We start from the raw sequence: 13917 nt of genomic DNA on the forward strand, positions 1-13917 counted from the left end.
GAAATAAGAAAGGTCCAATGTGTGTGATAGGCTAAGGGGCGGGACATCTCTAAGCGGTTGACCAATCACCAAAGAGCCTGCCAATTAACCAATCAGAGCGGACAGGACTCTGGTTTCAGAAAGAGGGTGAAAAGAGATCCTGCAGCACAGGCAGTATGAGAAAATATAGCACGTTTTGAACCTTAAAGCATGTAAATATACACAGTGGAGGCACACAATACAATACCTTTTAACATGGTAGCATTTTAATTATGAGAATAAGCATGTAATTCAAAACGCTGCTGTTGTAAGTACAGCCGCGCAGGGCTGCTAGCATGCGTTTATATTTTTTTAAAACCATTCCCCGGCCTAGCCACATACAGTATGTACCTGAAGACCCCTGTTCTCCTGTGCATTTGATGTATTGGTTTATCTAATTCTGGTCTTTTTTATTCAATGTTATGTAGGCTTTGGATAAAAGCGTCAGCTAAATGCAATGTAATGTTATAATTATTTCAATCTTGTCATATGTCATTCAGTTTTATTTATTTTTTTACTGTTTTCTGTTGCTTATTCTCTTAATGCTGTTATTTTCTTCACCGATCCCTATGTTTCTTCCATGACTTGCTTTGCTTATATAGTACTGAATTTGTGTGTTAGAACCAGAGAGAAGGTGCAACCAAACTAAAAACCATGTTCTCCTCTCTGTTCAGATAATGTCACAACATTGTTTTGATTTGTATCTGTTGCAGAATTTAAAACTGACAGAGAAATCATGAATGTTGCTAATATTCGATCTTATCAACAAGATAGGATTACAGAATTTGAGTTTATTATTTCACAAGTTATACATTAATATAATTATCAACTGTCAAATTGATAAAATTAGCACAATGAATACCCATCAAAACATTTCAGTAAGGCATTTTTTCTCAACATGTAAACAAGCTATATATCATCAAAGTCTGGGTGTCTCAAATACATTCAGCCTGAATCTAAATGGCTACTGTCCCCTGAATTCCTCTCTTGTGGGTATTCCTGGGAGTAACATGACCCCAAGTTATGAGTTCACACAAACAATCCTTTAATAACTACAGTAGGAAAGAGCATGTGTGATACATATAGAGAAAAACAAATACATTTTTGAAAGCCCACTTCATCTGTTTGTCCCAAGCTCCAACAGGACTTTGTGTCTTACTTTTAAGAGAAGGAAACAAACACAAATGTCAAGGTTGTCTCCAAACAACCACCTAGAGCTCCTGATTAATTCCATTGCGTCAGTGGTAAAACCTGTATGTTATTTTTTCTTGAATTAATTGCACTGATTATGGTTCAGTTTGTCCTCTGCTGCAGCTTCGTTGGTCTTGGTGTTGAGAAGTCCCTGTCCAGGCCTCCCGGGGCAGTACCAGCTGGGCCCCAGGCGATACCAGCACTGGTACAGTCCCCTCCAGCTCAGACACCCCAGAGCGCCCCCTAGCAGCTGCGTGGGGAACTGAGGGAAGTAAGCTAAGAGACAGAGCAGCAGAAAGATCCAGAGCCAGAGCAGGAGAACACAGAACAGGAAGAGGATCCTCAGAGGGCCACCTGAGAAGCCACCCAGTTTCAGGTAAGGGCCAAACACGGCGATTTCCTCTGCCAACAGCAGGCAGCAGAGACAGAGGAGGAAGACATCTTCTGAAACTTCATAACCCCTCCACAGCATCCCAGCTCTGAGGCACTCTGACTTACTCGCCCCCTCTCGCAGCACCAACAGAGGCTGCCCATTGGTGACCTCCGGGCTGTTGAGTAAACGTTCGTAGCAGCTTCCGGTGGTGTTCTCCAGAAGGTCCAGGAGTTTGCAGAAACCGACCCACAATCCGCCTGCCACCCCGAGCCGAGAGAGGTGACGGATGGACAGAGAGATGGAGCGACGGATGGAGAAGGAGAGGAGGAAGACGAAGGAGCCAACAAAGATGCAGGTCCAGCCCCAACCAGAGCGCAAGAATATCCTGGAAGAAGAAGAGGGGAGATTTGATGAGGGTTGGAAGGTTAGTGAGAGACTATGGAAGTAGAAGCAGGGGCGGATCTATGGGGGGGGGGGCAAGGGGGGCAGCTGCCCCCCCACTGTAGAGCCTTGCCCCCCCAGCTGCCCCCCTAACTTTTGTTTCCCTAAAACTGTACTAAAACAAACCTACACTATTTCCACAAGCTTCTCAAGCAACAAAACAAGCATTACATTAGTTAAAAGTGAATCATTTAAAATATAATTTTAGGCCCGTTAAAAATGCAGCTACGGCCCTGCATTAAACTGCGGAGCGGCGTTCACACAGGGAGCGAGCTCTCACAGCACCTATGGATCAGCTTCCCCTGGGAACATTTCCCTTTCCACTAGTTTTGTTTTTACTAAGGACGAGAGCTTGAAACTAAATATTAATAAAATGCTGCCGTTTGAATCGATAGCGTTTAACAGATGGGCGCTGTTTGGGGCGTTACGTTACAAAATACTACGCAGACAGCGTTAGCTGGGAGATCGATCACTTTGCTAAACTACGCGGTAGCCTACTATTACATCCACGTAAACTACACATCACAGCCATGAGGCCAGATCAATGAAACCAGGATACATCCTTTACTGTAAAAACTGGATCCAAACACAGCTGCCTGTGTGCGCTTGATCAATACTTTCTGATGTTATATGATATGCTACATATTAGCTAGGCGACATGGCTACGTGTAAAGTTATACAAGCATTTGTACCAGTGCTTTTCACAAGTAGACTCTTGCAGGCCAGAGTATAGGAGTGATTCAACAACAACACAAAGACATATGAGAAGTGATCAGGACGAACAGAAAGAGGAAAAGGAAAAGAGAGTTCACTGAAGAGACCAGGAGGGTCAGAGCAGGAGGAAGAGGAGGAGATGAAGAGACCAGGAGGGTCAGAGCAGAAGGAGGAGATGAAGACATTAGTGAAGAAGAAGAAATGTATGTGAGGAATAAAGATTAAGTGTCAGAAAGAGGGACAGAGGCAGGGATCAGGAGGCAGATGAAACTCCAGCTGTACCACATGGTATGTTCTTATTCTCCTTACATATTCCATCACAGCAGCTCAATCTAGCAGCTCTTAGTATTGAAAAATATTGATTGAAATGTGTTGCTGCACAGGCCACCTTCAGCTCTCTGAAGAGATGGGTGATGTCATTTGTGTACTTAATTATAAGTTGAAATGTTGAGTTTGTCAATCTTAATCTGAAAATACAAAAACTGAAATATAGGTAAGAGAAGAAACTGACACTTTTGTGATGTAATTCCCTCAATGCAGATCACACATGGACTGATCCATTATTTTAATAGGAGGGTAAATGGTATGGCGTGACGGGGTTGAAACAAACTGAGGGACAATATTGCAATTTCATAGATAATTCAAGTATTTATTCAGAATTTATTTTTGATCAGTTAAAGTTGACAAGCATATGATTATATTAGCAGCAACATTTTGGGATAATTGGCCATTTTGATTTGTTTGATATTAAATTAATATGTAATAATGCTTAGTGAGGACATGCAAATATGTCTGTCTAATACTAAGAAAACCAATTTTTTAAAAACTAAATATATATTTAGTTTGACATTGTAATGCAAAAAAACCTGTTCCATTAATTCATTGCTTTAAAATACATTTTGTAGTTTCCTTTCATTTAAAATTGTTGAAGTAAGCTTGGGGGACTCAAAGGGCACCCGATTGTTTGTCTGAATACCTTGTTTCTCTTGTGCATTAAGAACACTTGTGTTAGGGCATGAATTAACAATAAATAGGTTATATACAGTATAAAATACCACGTACGGTCCGCTCTCCCATGCCACCCTGGCATGACCTCTTGCCCCCCCCATCTAAAATGTTCTAGAACCGCCACTGAGTAGAAGTAATGGGAGGAAATTAGATTTTGTCATTTTAAAAATTAAGTATTTATTACACTAAACATCAGGGCATTTATTCCACATTTAGAGTTATATGAACGCAGCCACTGGTAGTCATATCCGTTAATGGTTCCTATTCAGCAAAAGTTCACACATTGCAAGGTTAAGCAGTTGATCTAATGGTACATGGTACACAGAAGTGCTATCTATCAATTTACCTATTTTCTTTTCATTCTGATTGTCCGTTCTTTATTTTTATGTCGCTCTTTCTGATGTCTCTTCCTTTTTTAGACGATTCAACATATCAGAAATAATCTGTTGTCCCTTTATCTACAGTGGTTAATTTGAAATATAATCAAAAATCACTGTTAGTTACTTTTGTTGGTCATTGTATACATTTTTCCTCATCATTACTTTTTTATGTTATCAAAAAGCCAACAGGGTTTAATCTGAAAGGGGTCTTCAGACTCTTCGTCATCATTTAGATATATATTGTACATCAGCTTTAAAATAATCAAAACAGTAAAACGTCTTAAAAATAGCAAAAGGCTTTTCTTTATACAATAACGCTCAGAAAATATTGGCATTGCAGGTACCTCATTTGTCACAACAAACGGAATGGTTCAAAGAAGACAAGTGTACAGGAAGTAAACAGGAAGCAGCCTCACCTGTAGAGGAAGTGGGTTTTCTTGGCAAAGACGCTGTGCTGGGAGACCCAGAAGCTTAGTGCAGGGCCGAACATCACCAGTACCGACAGCACCAGATGGAAGTGCTTCCGGAAAATAGCGCTACCCAGGAACCGGGCCGCCAGGTCCGTCAGGACCACGAGCACCGTGTTGAAGAACATCTGGACCCAGAACTGACTAGATGTAAAGCTAACTCAATATTTCTATATGAGAATGACACTTCTGATGGCTTTTAATGCAGCAGCCTGTTGGTGTAGATTATACACTTTGGACTAAATAGCATGCACTGTGTAATGTGATAATCCTCTCTAGAATGCACTTAACACACAGGTTGATGCTGTGGATCACTTCTGGTGCATAACACAACAATCCAGTTTACCAAGTAGTCTAAATGTACTACACAAACTGCATTTTTTCAGTTTGACAGTGGATCCATCAGTCTATTGATCGAACACTAATCCAGTTTGAGAAATCCAAAGATGCTGCTGTGTAGTAAAAATAGTCGAAGTCCATTTGTGTTAGCTGCTAGTGTTCGGAATCCATGCGTAGAGCTTACTGCATACAAGGAATGAAGGGACAGCTGGACCCTAGCATTCCACCAACTGAAAATATGTGCTCACTGTAAAACCCAACCCCGAAATTCTTTAATCCAGTAGGAGCTCCTTCTCCAGACTCAGTGCTGTTTAATATATCTGCAAGTTTCAGCGCAGAGTAAGCTACAGCTGAACAATGCAACCAAACCACATTACAGTTGCTTTGCAGGTTTTTCCTGGGAAGAGTTTCAGTCTTATCTGATCTTTAAAACAGGGTTCCCTGGTTTGTCATTCCTTTTCTTCTCTTCTCCCATTAGATTACTTCTGCAGAAATGCAATGTCCTCCGCCGTGTTTCACTCAGCAATGGCCACCACTGTGTTACCGTAAGGCTTCCATTGGTTTGATTTGAGAATACTTTCCCTGTACGAACTATCTCAGTGACTGTGGTGTCTCTGCTCTTCTCCGTCACTCACACCCACCTTGTTCTCGCCCCGTACATATGTCTGCAGGGCCTTGAAGGTGTCACATTGCTCCTGCTGGGTTGCCTGAAGGGGACAGAGAGGTTGAGCCAATGACATGGGTTCCTTAGGTTGTAGTATCGATTGCCAGCTGAATCTGAGTCTCATGGCACTGCTTAGTTTGAGCAGTATCATGCGAGCCATTGTAACGGAAAAGTCCGGAGTTGACTAAAATGATGTGAAACTAGATGTAATGAGTCAAATTGTGAGTGTATTTTTATGTTTGTGAGTGTGTGTGTGTGTGTGTGTGTGTGTGTATTAATAGCAATAACCTTTGTACTGTATCTGCACTGAGACTCAGCTGTTGCAGCAGTCTGTCTCTGTCAATCAGAAAATGGTAACACACACACACACAGTCCACATTTGTAATCCTTATTCTCCTTTCTCTCAGGTATTACCCACTTTAATCAAATGTCTTGATATTACCCAATTTTTATCAACAACCACATAGTAATATTTTATCCACCGAGCTCCTTCAGAAAACAAGTTGACTTATAGGCCCATCCTGGTTCCACCAAAATCAGCAAGTATATGCTAGTTTTTCAAAGACGGGAAAATGGTGTTCAACGTCGTGGACACACAGGGTTAGTAAAAAGAAGAAAGCACTTTACTTTCTTTTATGTAACTATTTATGTCTTTCTATCAAACTCCTACAAACAATAAAATACTAACTAATACATATAAATGAGTTTCATTATGTTTTATGTCATGTATAATTTGAAATCAGGTTGGTTTTGTGAATGTTAAGCATTTAAATACATTTGAATTGTCCAAATCCCTGCAGAAATTAATAGCATTATACAGCGGGTGAAAATTAGCATTTCCAATGGGTGTTATATTTCCATCTCTGCCAATCGCAGCTGGAGCCGATGAACACCATGAACTGCAGAGTAATTTGTCCTGGGAATTTTAACATTTCACAAAGCCAGATGTTAGGTGGTGTTATTGGATGTTTTACGTTTAAAAACAGTGTTATAGCAAATGCATTTTCTTGCCTGCCTAAAGTATCTGGAGGGGTGCATTGTGTCATGTCCCATCTTGGTGGAACACTTGTCATTGGTTGATATTTCCACTGAAAAAAATTAAAATGTTACGACCGCTTAAGTGTCATATAAAATAAGGTAAGTTCCTCTAATTTGAAGCACTACCCCTTAATATCTTTCTTCTCTCCCCTGCTGTACTTTGTATTTCTGAATTGTCTGAGCTGAACCGTCCTGTCAATCTGTTCTCTTCAACACCTCTCTGTCATCAGTCCAGAAATACAGGTTGACCTGATAAGTGTTAAATGTCTCCCATGTCTTTTTCCAACTGCGTGCCATGTTTAAACCTTCTAATTCAGTTACAGACAGCATTTGTTACATCACATCTGAGTAATAAATACCAGGAATTCACAGTAACAATTGTTTTTATTTCTATTCAAGCTCAATGTAAAAATAAAAAGGCAATGTTTTTACATACTTGAGGGCACCTAAATTAAATATTTTTCTGGGCCAATCCAAACAAGTCAGTGATTATGATTAACAAATTACCGGGAACCACACTTCTTATTTGTGTTGGAATGTCTTGTACTGCTCAGATGTCTGTCCATGTTATTTTTCTCAAATGACTCAATTAGTGAGTTCACTTCAAAAAAAGAAGCTATTCATAACAGTGTCTAGACAAATAGAAACACTTCTGCAAGGCAATGTAACCTTATCACTAGCTCTGCAACAGATCCTACTTATGTGAAGCTATTCATGTTTGCAGGCTGTGCAATTTTTGCCATGATGACACACACACTGACTCACAGGCTGAAAACAAACCAGCTTTGCTATCACGGCTGATAACAATGCAACTGCATTATTTTAATATCACTTTTTTCCGCCTGTTGTTTTGCTATACTTTGCGTAGCTAACATGCGTTAGTTACTTGCTGCATTACATTACGTTAATTTGTAAGTTACAGTTTTATAAAAATGAAGATTCTATTGTTCAATTTGGTGTTACTGGTGAAAGTCAGTAATCATGATACAATAGGCTGCCGTAGCCTACTATATTTATTTATAAGTGTGATAAAACATTACACTGCACAAGACTAAAAATATTATATTTTAACTGTAATAGGCTATGTACTATTTTATTGACCTCTACTTTAATCAGTTTTATGATTGTTTAGATTTTACTGTACAAAATATGTTTCTGTTACTAATAAATATATAGCTCCACAGCACCTCGAAGAGTTATATTAAAGTAATAAACTGTGGCTCCACCTAACATTATTATATTTGTGTTGCTGCTCTACAGAAAGATTAAATATGTTGGCTACAAAGCATAAAGATGTGAACAGGTTAAACGCATATATCATATACTATATCCATTTGCTGTTTATGAGAATGAGCATATTACAATGTTTCTTCCTCCTGAATCCTTTATCCTGAAAACATACCGCCACCATGTGGAACAATGGTGAGGACACAATTTATACCAACAAGGACAATTGCTCAAAGCCTGAACAGTTTCATTTGAGTAAAAATCCTGTGTACAGATTGTGAATTCTGCCTTGAATTTCTTGTAAAGCATTTAAAAAAACGACATAGTCTACAAATATCTGATCAAACGTCATAGTTTAGTATGTCAAAAACATCAGAAAAAATGACATAGATGAGAGTAACACCTACTTCCGGGCGAAAATTACGACCCCGCCCACTTTTGGGCGAAAACAACGCTGTCATTTGAATGGCGGTCAATACAAATTCTGAAGTTTTGAGAGGGGTCTGCCTCATGGATGTATAATAAGAACTGGATACAGCGTGGGAGGCGGGGCCTCATTCATTCCTATGAGAGTTGCTCATTAGCGCATGATGACAAAATGGCCCAACTTTTGAGAGAGCGAAACGTCACAGATTACCAGGCATGCCTGAGAAGTACCCGTATGTGCACTCATAGCGCATGCGCAACTTTAACGACACCTGTCACTACCCGATCTGCAGCTCTGCCCGATCTGCAGTGCGCATGTGCGAGATGCGGTCCGCCATATTGGACAACTCTGGACGGCAACTCAAGTAGGACAATATTGACACAGTGGCTTTTGGCAAAGCTCAAAAAGAAAACTCGAGAGAGATGAGTTATTGTTATTACAACGTGACTTCACTATTATTTAACAACTCTTTTTATTGGGTTCTTTTATTTGGGGTTAAGTACATTGTCAGAATAAGTGAGAAATGAATGTAACTTCTGTTAGACATATGCCATACATTTTTGCACACATTCACAGTAAATATGTATTCAATATGATAGATGTCTAACAGAAGTTAAATCCATTTCTCACTTATTCTGACAATGTACTTAACCCCAAATAAAAGAACCCAATAAAAAGAGTTGTTAAATAATAGTGAAGTCACGTTGTAATAACAATAACTCATTTCTCTCGAGTTTTATTTTTGAGCTTTGCTAAAAGCCACTGTGTCAAGTGTCCATCTTGGGTGCCGTCCGGAGTTGTCCAATATGGCGGACCATCTCGCACATGCGCACTGCAGATCGGGCAGAGCTGCAGATCGGGTAGTGACAGTGACAACGCCGCCCAAAAGGCTCGTTCACATTAAGCACGTGAATTTGCGTACACGTAACAGCACCGCGCGTTCATGACAGCATGGTACTGGATTTATATTAACGAGGCGGCAGTTAGCAGCTAGCTAGTAAATGATGCTAACTTACACATCAATCGTTATGTACTTTTATATTACGCTGACATCAGGATCTAGTGATATCCAAGCAACAGAGCTTCATTTAGCATGATACTTGTGTGGGTTGTACATGAAACCACTTGGTAATATACAAATGTATATGTTGAAGCCTGTTATGATCAATTGTGAGTTAAAACTTGATCTAAAAAGTAAAGCTGATGATGGATTACTGTGGTGGAGTTAAAATAACAATATCCTATTTATTTTTTAAATGTGATGGAGTAAAAGGATAGTAACTGATTATTCATGTTAAGTAGCCCACAAATAACTAAAACGTATAATACTTGAAGGAAAGGTGTAAAATGTTCCCATAAATACCAATATCACAGTACAACACCCCTTGTTGTTAAATACCAACCATGTGTATTTATATATATATATAAATATGCCGCTAAAACTGTGTAATATACCAGGCTGCTAAATCCTCCAAACTGTTGTTACAGGATGTGTATTTTGTGAAATGTGTATTTTTTTTAAATGATAATTTCTTGTTTTGAATCTTTAATACTTTTATGCATACTTTAAGTAACATTAGGGTGTCTTTGGCTCTTTTCTGCTGTAACGATGTAAATGTATTCTGATCTAATTGATGTTTTTGTCAGTTTGTTTCCCTATATTGCGACACTTATTTGGTTTAAGATTATTTCTCCTTTTTTTACAGACATCCCCAATCATAGTGGAATGCTGTTGTAAAGGATTGCATTGATCCGTGCATCAATACCTTCACCCAGCTTTGAGGCCTCCAATGAATGAACATCATCTTGTGCCTGGAAAAATGTGAACAAATACATCTCACAAAGAGTGACTTTCTGGTGTAATCATTATAATATCAAAGACAAGCACTTTAAGTAACAATATATAAAATCATTCAGCAGCAGAGGATGGGGTGGAAACAGCATTTCTAACTAAGATGATTACAATATTACAAGTTAAACATCAAGATGAACATACTATTATTCATTTAAAAAGTACATGGGAGACTTAAATATCCTGCAATATACCATTAGCAGAATTGGAACAAATGTGCCAACACATTTCTAAAATAAACATAAACATAAACTGAGGGCTTTCTTCCTGAGCCGCTGGGAGTAAAGGTCCTCCATGGATGGCAGCTCCGCCCTGGTGATGTTCTGTGCAGTTTTCACCACCCTTTGGAAAGCCTTACGAATGAGGGCGGTGCAGCTGCCGCACCAGGCCGTGATGCAGCTGTGTCCGTGATGGACACTGAGGAACCTGAAGCTGCTAACTCTCTCTACCGTAGTCCCATTGATGGCGATGGGGGGCGTGTCCCTCTCTTTGCTGCTTCCTGCAATCCACAATCAGCTCCTTGGTTTTGCTGACGTTGAGATGGAGGTTGTTATCCTGGAACCAAGATGTCAGGTTTTCGACCTCTCTGTACGCCGTCTCGTCGTCTGGGTGAGGCTGGGGAAGATGAGTGAGGGAAAGAGAGAAACAAAACAGGGGGACTAAGATGAGTGAGGGAAAGAGAGGAAAAGACAAGGGGACTAAGATGAGTGAGGGAAAGAGAGAAAAAGACAAGGGGACTAAAGTTTAAGAGAGAGGAAGAACACAGAATGTGAGTGAACAATTTAATTAAATTACACATTTAAAAAAAATAGTGTGAGTAAGTGAAGACATCCTTACAAGGAGGACTGCCCTGTCAAATTTAAAAGTTATTCTTGTTAAATATACATATCCTGTTGAGGCTAGAATCCAAAATGCAGAACCACTTTAGATTGTAGCCTCAAGGGACTGTTTAAGGTTACTTAAAAACATATCATTTCCCAAATTGGTGAAATGAACTCCATCTCTTAGAAATATGCCAGGGCAATATGCCTTAATGCAAGGATGCCTTACACTCTACCCAAACCACTAACACATTTACCCATCTCTCTGTTCACCCACATTCTGGCCTTGTTCAGCTTTCCCGGATTGGCTTTCCTCCAGTGACATCTCTCATTGATAGAAGATAGAATTTTCTTCATCTCTGAGAAGTTGTCACTGAGGGAAAGCAGGTCCTGCTTCATCGCTGTGACAAGCTCCACACCTTTGATGTTGCCAAGGTCGTTGCCGCCACAGTGGATGAGCAGGACATCCGGGACTGTTCTTCCTCTCAAGGACTGATAGAAAAAGGGAAGAAGGTTCATCCACCTCAGACCACCCTTGCCAAACCACCACACACGGCAATTGAGACCCAGGTTGCTTCCCATGGTGTGTCTGGCTCTTTCTTCCCCACGTCTAACGTAGCTGCTCCCTATTATCCACACATTGGGACCTAGATAGAATAAAATATATTGAAAAAGGAAAAAGTGGTTACTGGTGATCATCTTTTAGAAAAAGGTGGTACATGTAGCCTGAGTTGTCATATCATTTTCATCATATTTTTAAGACTACACAAGTTTAATTTGTATATTATATTACATATAACTCTATACTTGTATATAGAATCATGATGAAACTTTATAAGGATTAAGATTATATATTAATATTACATTAAATAATGCATGACGATTTCATGCATTATTACGAAGCAGGATGTATCAAGTCACTGACTTTTTGTGATAAGGTCACAATCAACTGATTTCACTTATCAGATGTAAAAATAAGGTACAATATATTTGTTTTTGCCATATGAAAGTAAAGGGTATGCAATCAAAAAATTACTGAAACAAAATGAATACAAATTGGCGGGAGGCCCACTTTCCTTCAGGATTTCCTCTCTGGATGTCGATCCGGCTATTTCTGCCATCTATAAATAAAGTACAAATGATTAGCTCTTCACGCCTCTTTAAAATAATATGTGTTCTTGAATATTCTGTATGCATCGTCGTTTACAATGGTAGGGACATTGCATTGGAAACTAGTTGTGAAAAATACATGTCATTTTTAGTTTTTTCATCTCACATTTATAGATTTTAAATAGAAATATATATATATAAAACGAATTATAAATGCAAAGTCTGGTTTCTAGAAAGTTAGCTAATGCATACAGAGTTAACATTGCAGAACTGCTGGCATGCATACATTTCTAGCATTTTGGTTAACTATGAAAAGTATGGAAAATTACTGTGCAAACACCCAACATTAGCTTAGCCACAGTAGCGGTTGCTGCTGAGTGGTTTGGCTTATTTTACTCTTTTATATGAGAACATGTTACATTACATACAGACATTAAGGAGGCAGGTTAGAAAATAAATATGTTTTCGTATCTTACCTTTTGGAGCAAACTGTTGTCGGTTGTTAGCATAGACTGTATATATAAAGCGTTGTCTCTTTGAGAGGGGTCTGCCTGCAGACCTCCACTCTCAGGACAGTTCCGGTGCAGACCTCCACTCTCAGGACACCTCCACTGTCAGGACAGGAAGTGCACGCTAAGAATTCCAAAATAAAATCACCACTATCAGTACAGTGCCACTTTCCAAACAGGAAATGCACGCAAATACCAAATAAAATCGGATCGTGACGGATCGTGACACTTATTATATACATATGTTACGTATATATCTATATATATACGGACACCTTGTATTGTTGTTACTATCAGTACAGCCGCAGCGCAACTTTCCGAAGAGGAAATGCACGCAAATACAAAATAAAATCGTACTGACACTTATTATCTATATATATATATAGATATATTTATTTATATATAAATACGACATCTTGTATTTTAGTTACACCCGCTACAACAGTGGAAAGTTCGAGAAACAACCGTGTTTGCCGGGTGCACCGCGGCGGAGGTGGGGAGGTTCCAGCTGGGAACCTCCACCACGCTGCGGGGCCCGTGGTGGGACCCCTGGACGGTGCGTCTTGGTCATGCTTCATATCGGCCGGCCCGGGAAGGAAGAGACACGCAGAGTGGGCGGACTCATCACCTCCGTGATGAGTCTCCATTGTGATTTGAAAACTTCCATCAAACGAGTCCTTCAGTGGGCGGGGAAAAAAAAGCGTCAGAATCGTCACTTCCTGTACTGACAGTGGAGGTGTCCTGAGACTGGAGGTCTGCACCGGAACTGTCCTGAGAGTGGAGGTCTGCACGCAGGCTCCCATGGAAGTTTTTGCCAATCCGATCAGAAATGTGAGAAAACCGTGGATTTTTGGATCTTCAAAGAGCCCGATTACAATGGCCAGACAGGCAAACAATTACATTAAATCATTGGAAATCGACGAGCGGGCTCGATATATGGTTAAATTAAAATCAGTAGACGAGGCCATAATTTCGCCAGCTGTTACGGCCTACACAGCGTGCGTTGAAGCTTGCCGGCGGGCATGTCTGACGCTCGACCAACAACCAATCACATGAATCTCCCGCCCCGGACACACAAGCAGCGGTTTGATTGGCTAGAGCTTGTACTGGCATATGATTCGATTGGCTGACGCTTCCGTCGAAGCTTTGCTCTACTTTTGAAGCTTCGACGGAAGCGTCAGCGTCATGCCAAAAAGCTGCTGTGTCGTTTATTGCACCTCAAACATTAAACAAATCCAGAGTTACGTTGTTCTGTACTTCCTCTAAGAAAAAAGGACAGTAAAGGAAGAGCTCTGTGTCTTCAGGCTTGATCGCCATTCAAATGACAGCGTTGGAAGA

At 40.0% G+C, this 13917-nt stretch overlaps 1 protein-coding gene and 1 long non-coding RNA gene across 2 annotated transcripts; one reads left to right on the forward strand and one right to left on the reverse strand.

The window, feature by feature from the left end:
- Positions 1 to 223: 223 nt before the first annotated feature.
- Positions 224 to 5376, reverse strand: fitm1 (fat storage-inducing transmembrane protein 1). Its single transcript, XM_034196254.1, has 2 exons — positions 4542 to 5376; positions 224 to 1967 (listed from the first exon to the last, which is right to left on the reverse strand). Exons 1-2 carry the CDS (start codon positions 4718 to 4720, stop codon positions 1292 to 1294), a joined length of 855 nt encoding a protein of 284 aa, XP_034052145.1. The 5' UTR covers positions 4721 to 5376; the 3' UTR covers positions 224 to 1291.
- Positions 5377 to 5413: 37 nt separating this feature from the next.
- Positions 5414 to 7008, forward strand: LOC117532773. Its single transcript, XR_004566920.1, has 2 exons — positions 5414 to 5476; positions 5603 to 7008. It is a non-coding gene; the product is annotated as an uncharacterized LOC117532773 (long non-coding RNA).
- Positions 7009 to 13917: the final 6909 nt, after the last annotated feature.

Source organism: Gymnodraco acuticeps, unplaced genomic scaffold (genome assembly GCF_902827175.1).
Source record: "Gymnodraco acuticeps unplaced genomic scaffold, fGymAcu1.1, whole genome shotgun sequence".
Lineage (NCBI taxonomy): Eukaryota > Metazoa > Chordata > Actinopteri > Perciformes > Bathydraconidae > Gymnodraco > Gymnodraco acuticeps.

Bases quoted from the DNA above. Each gene is read 5' to 3' on its own strand.
- fitm1 (XM_034196254.1), bottom strand. From the start codon at position 4,720: ATGTTCTTCAACACGGTGCTCGTGGTCCTGACGGACCTGGCGGCCCGG. The intron at 1,968-4,541 runs GTGAGGCTGCTT...TTCTTCTTCCAG, and splicing joins AAAACCCACTTCCTCTACAG to GATATTCTTGCGCTCTGGTT.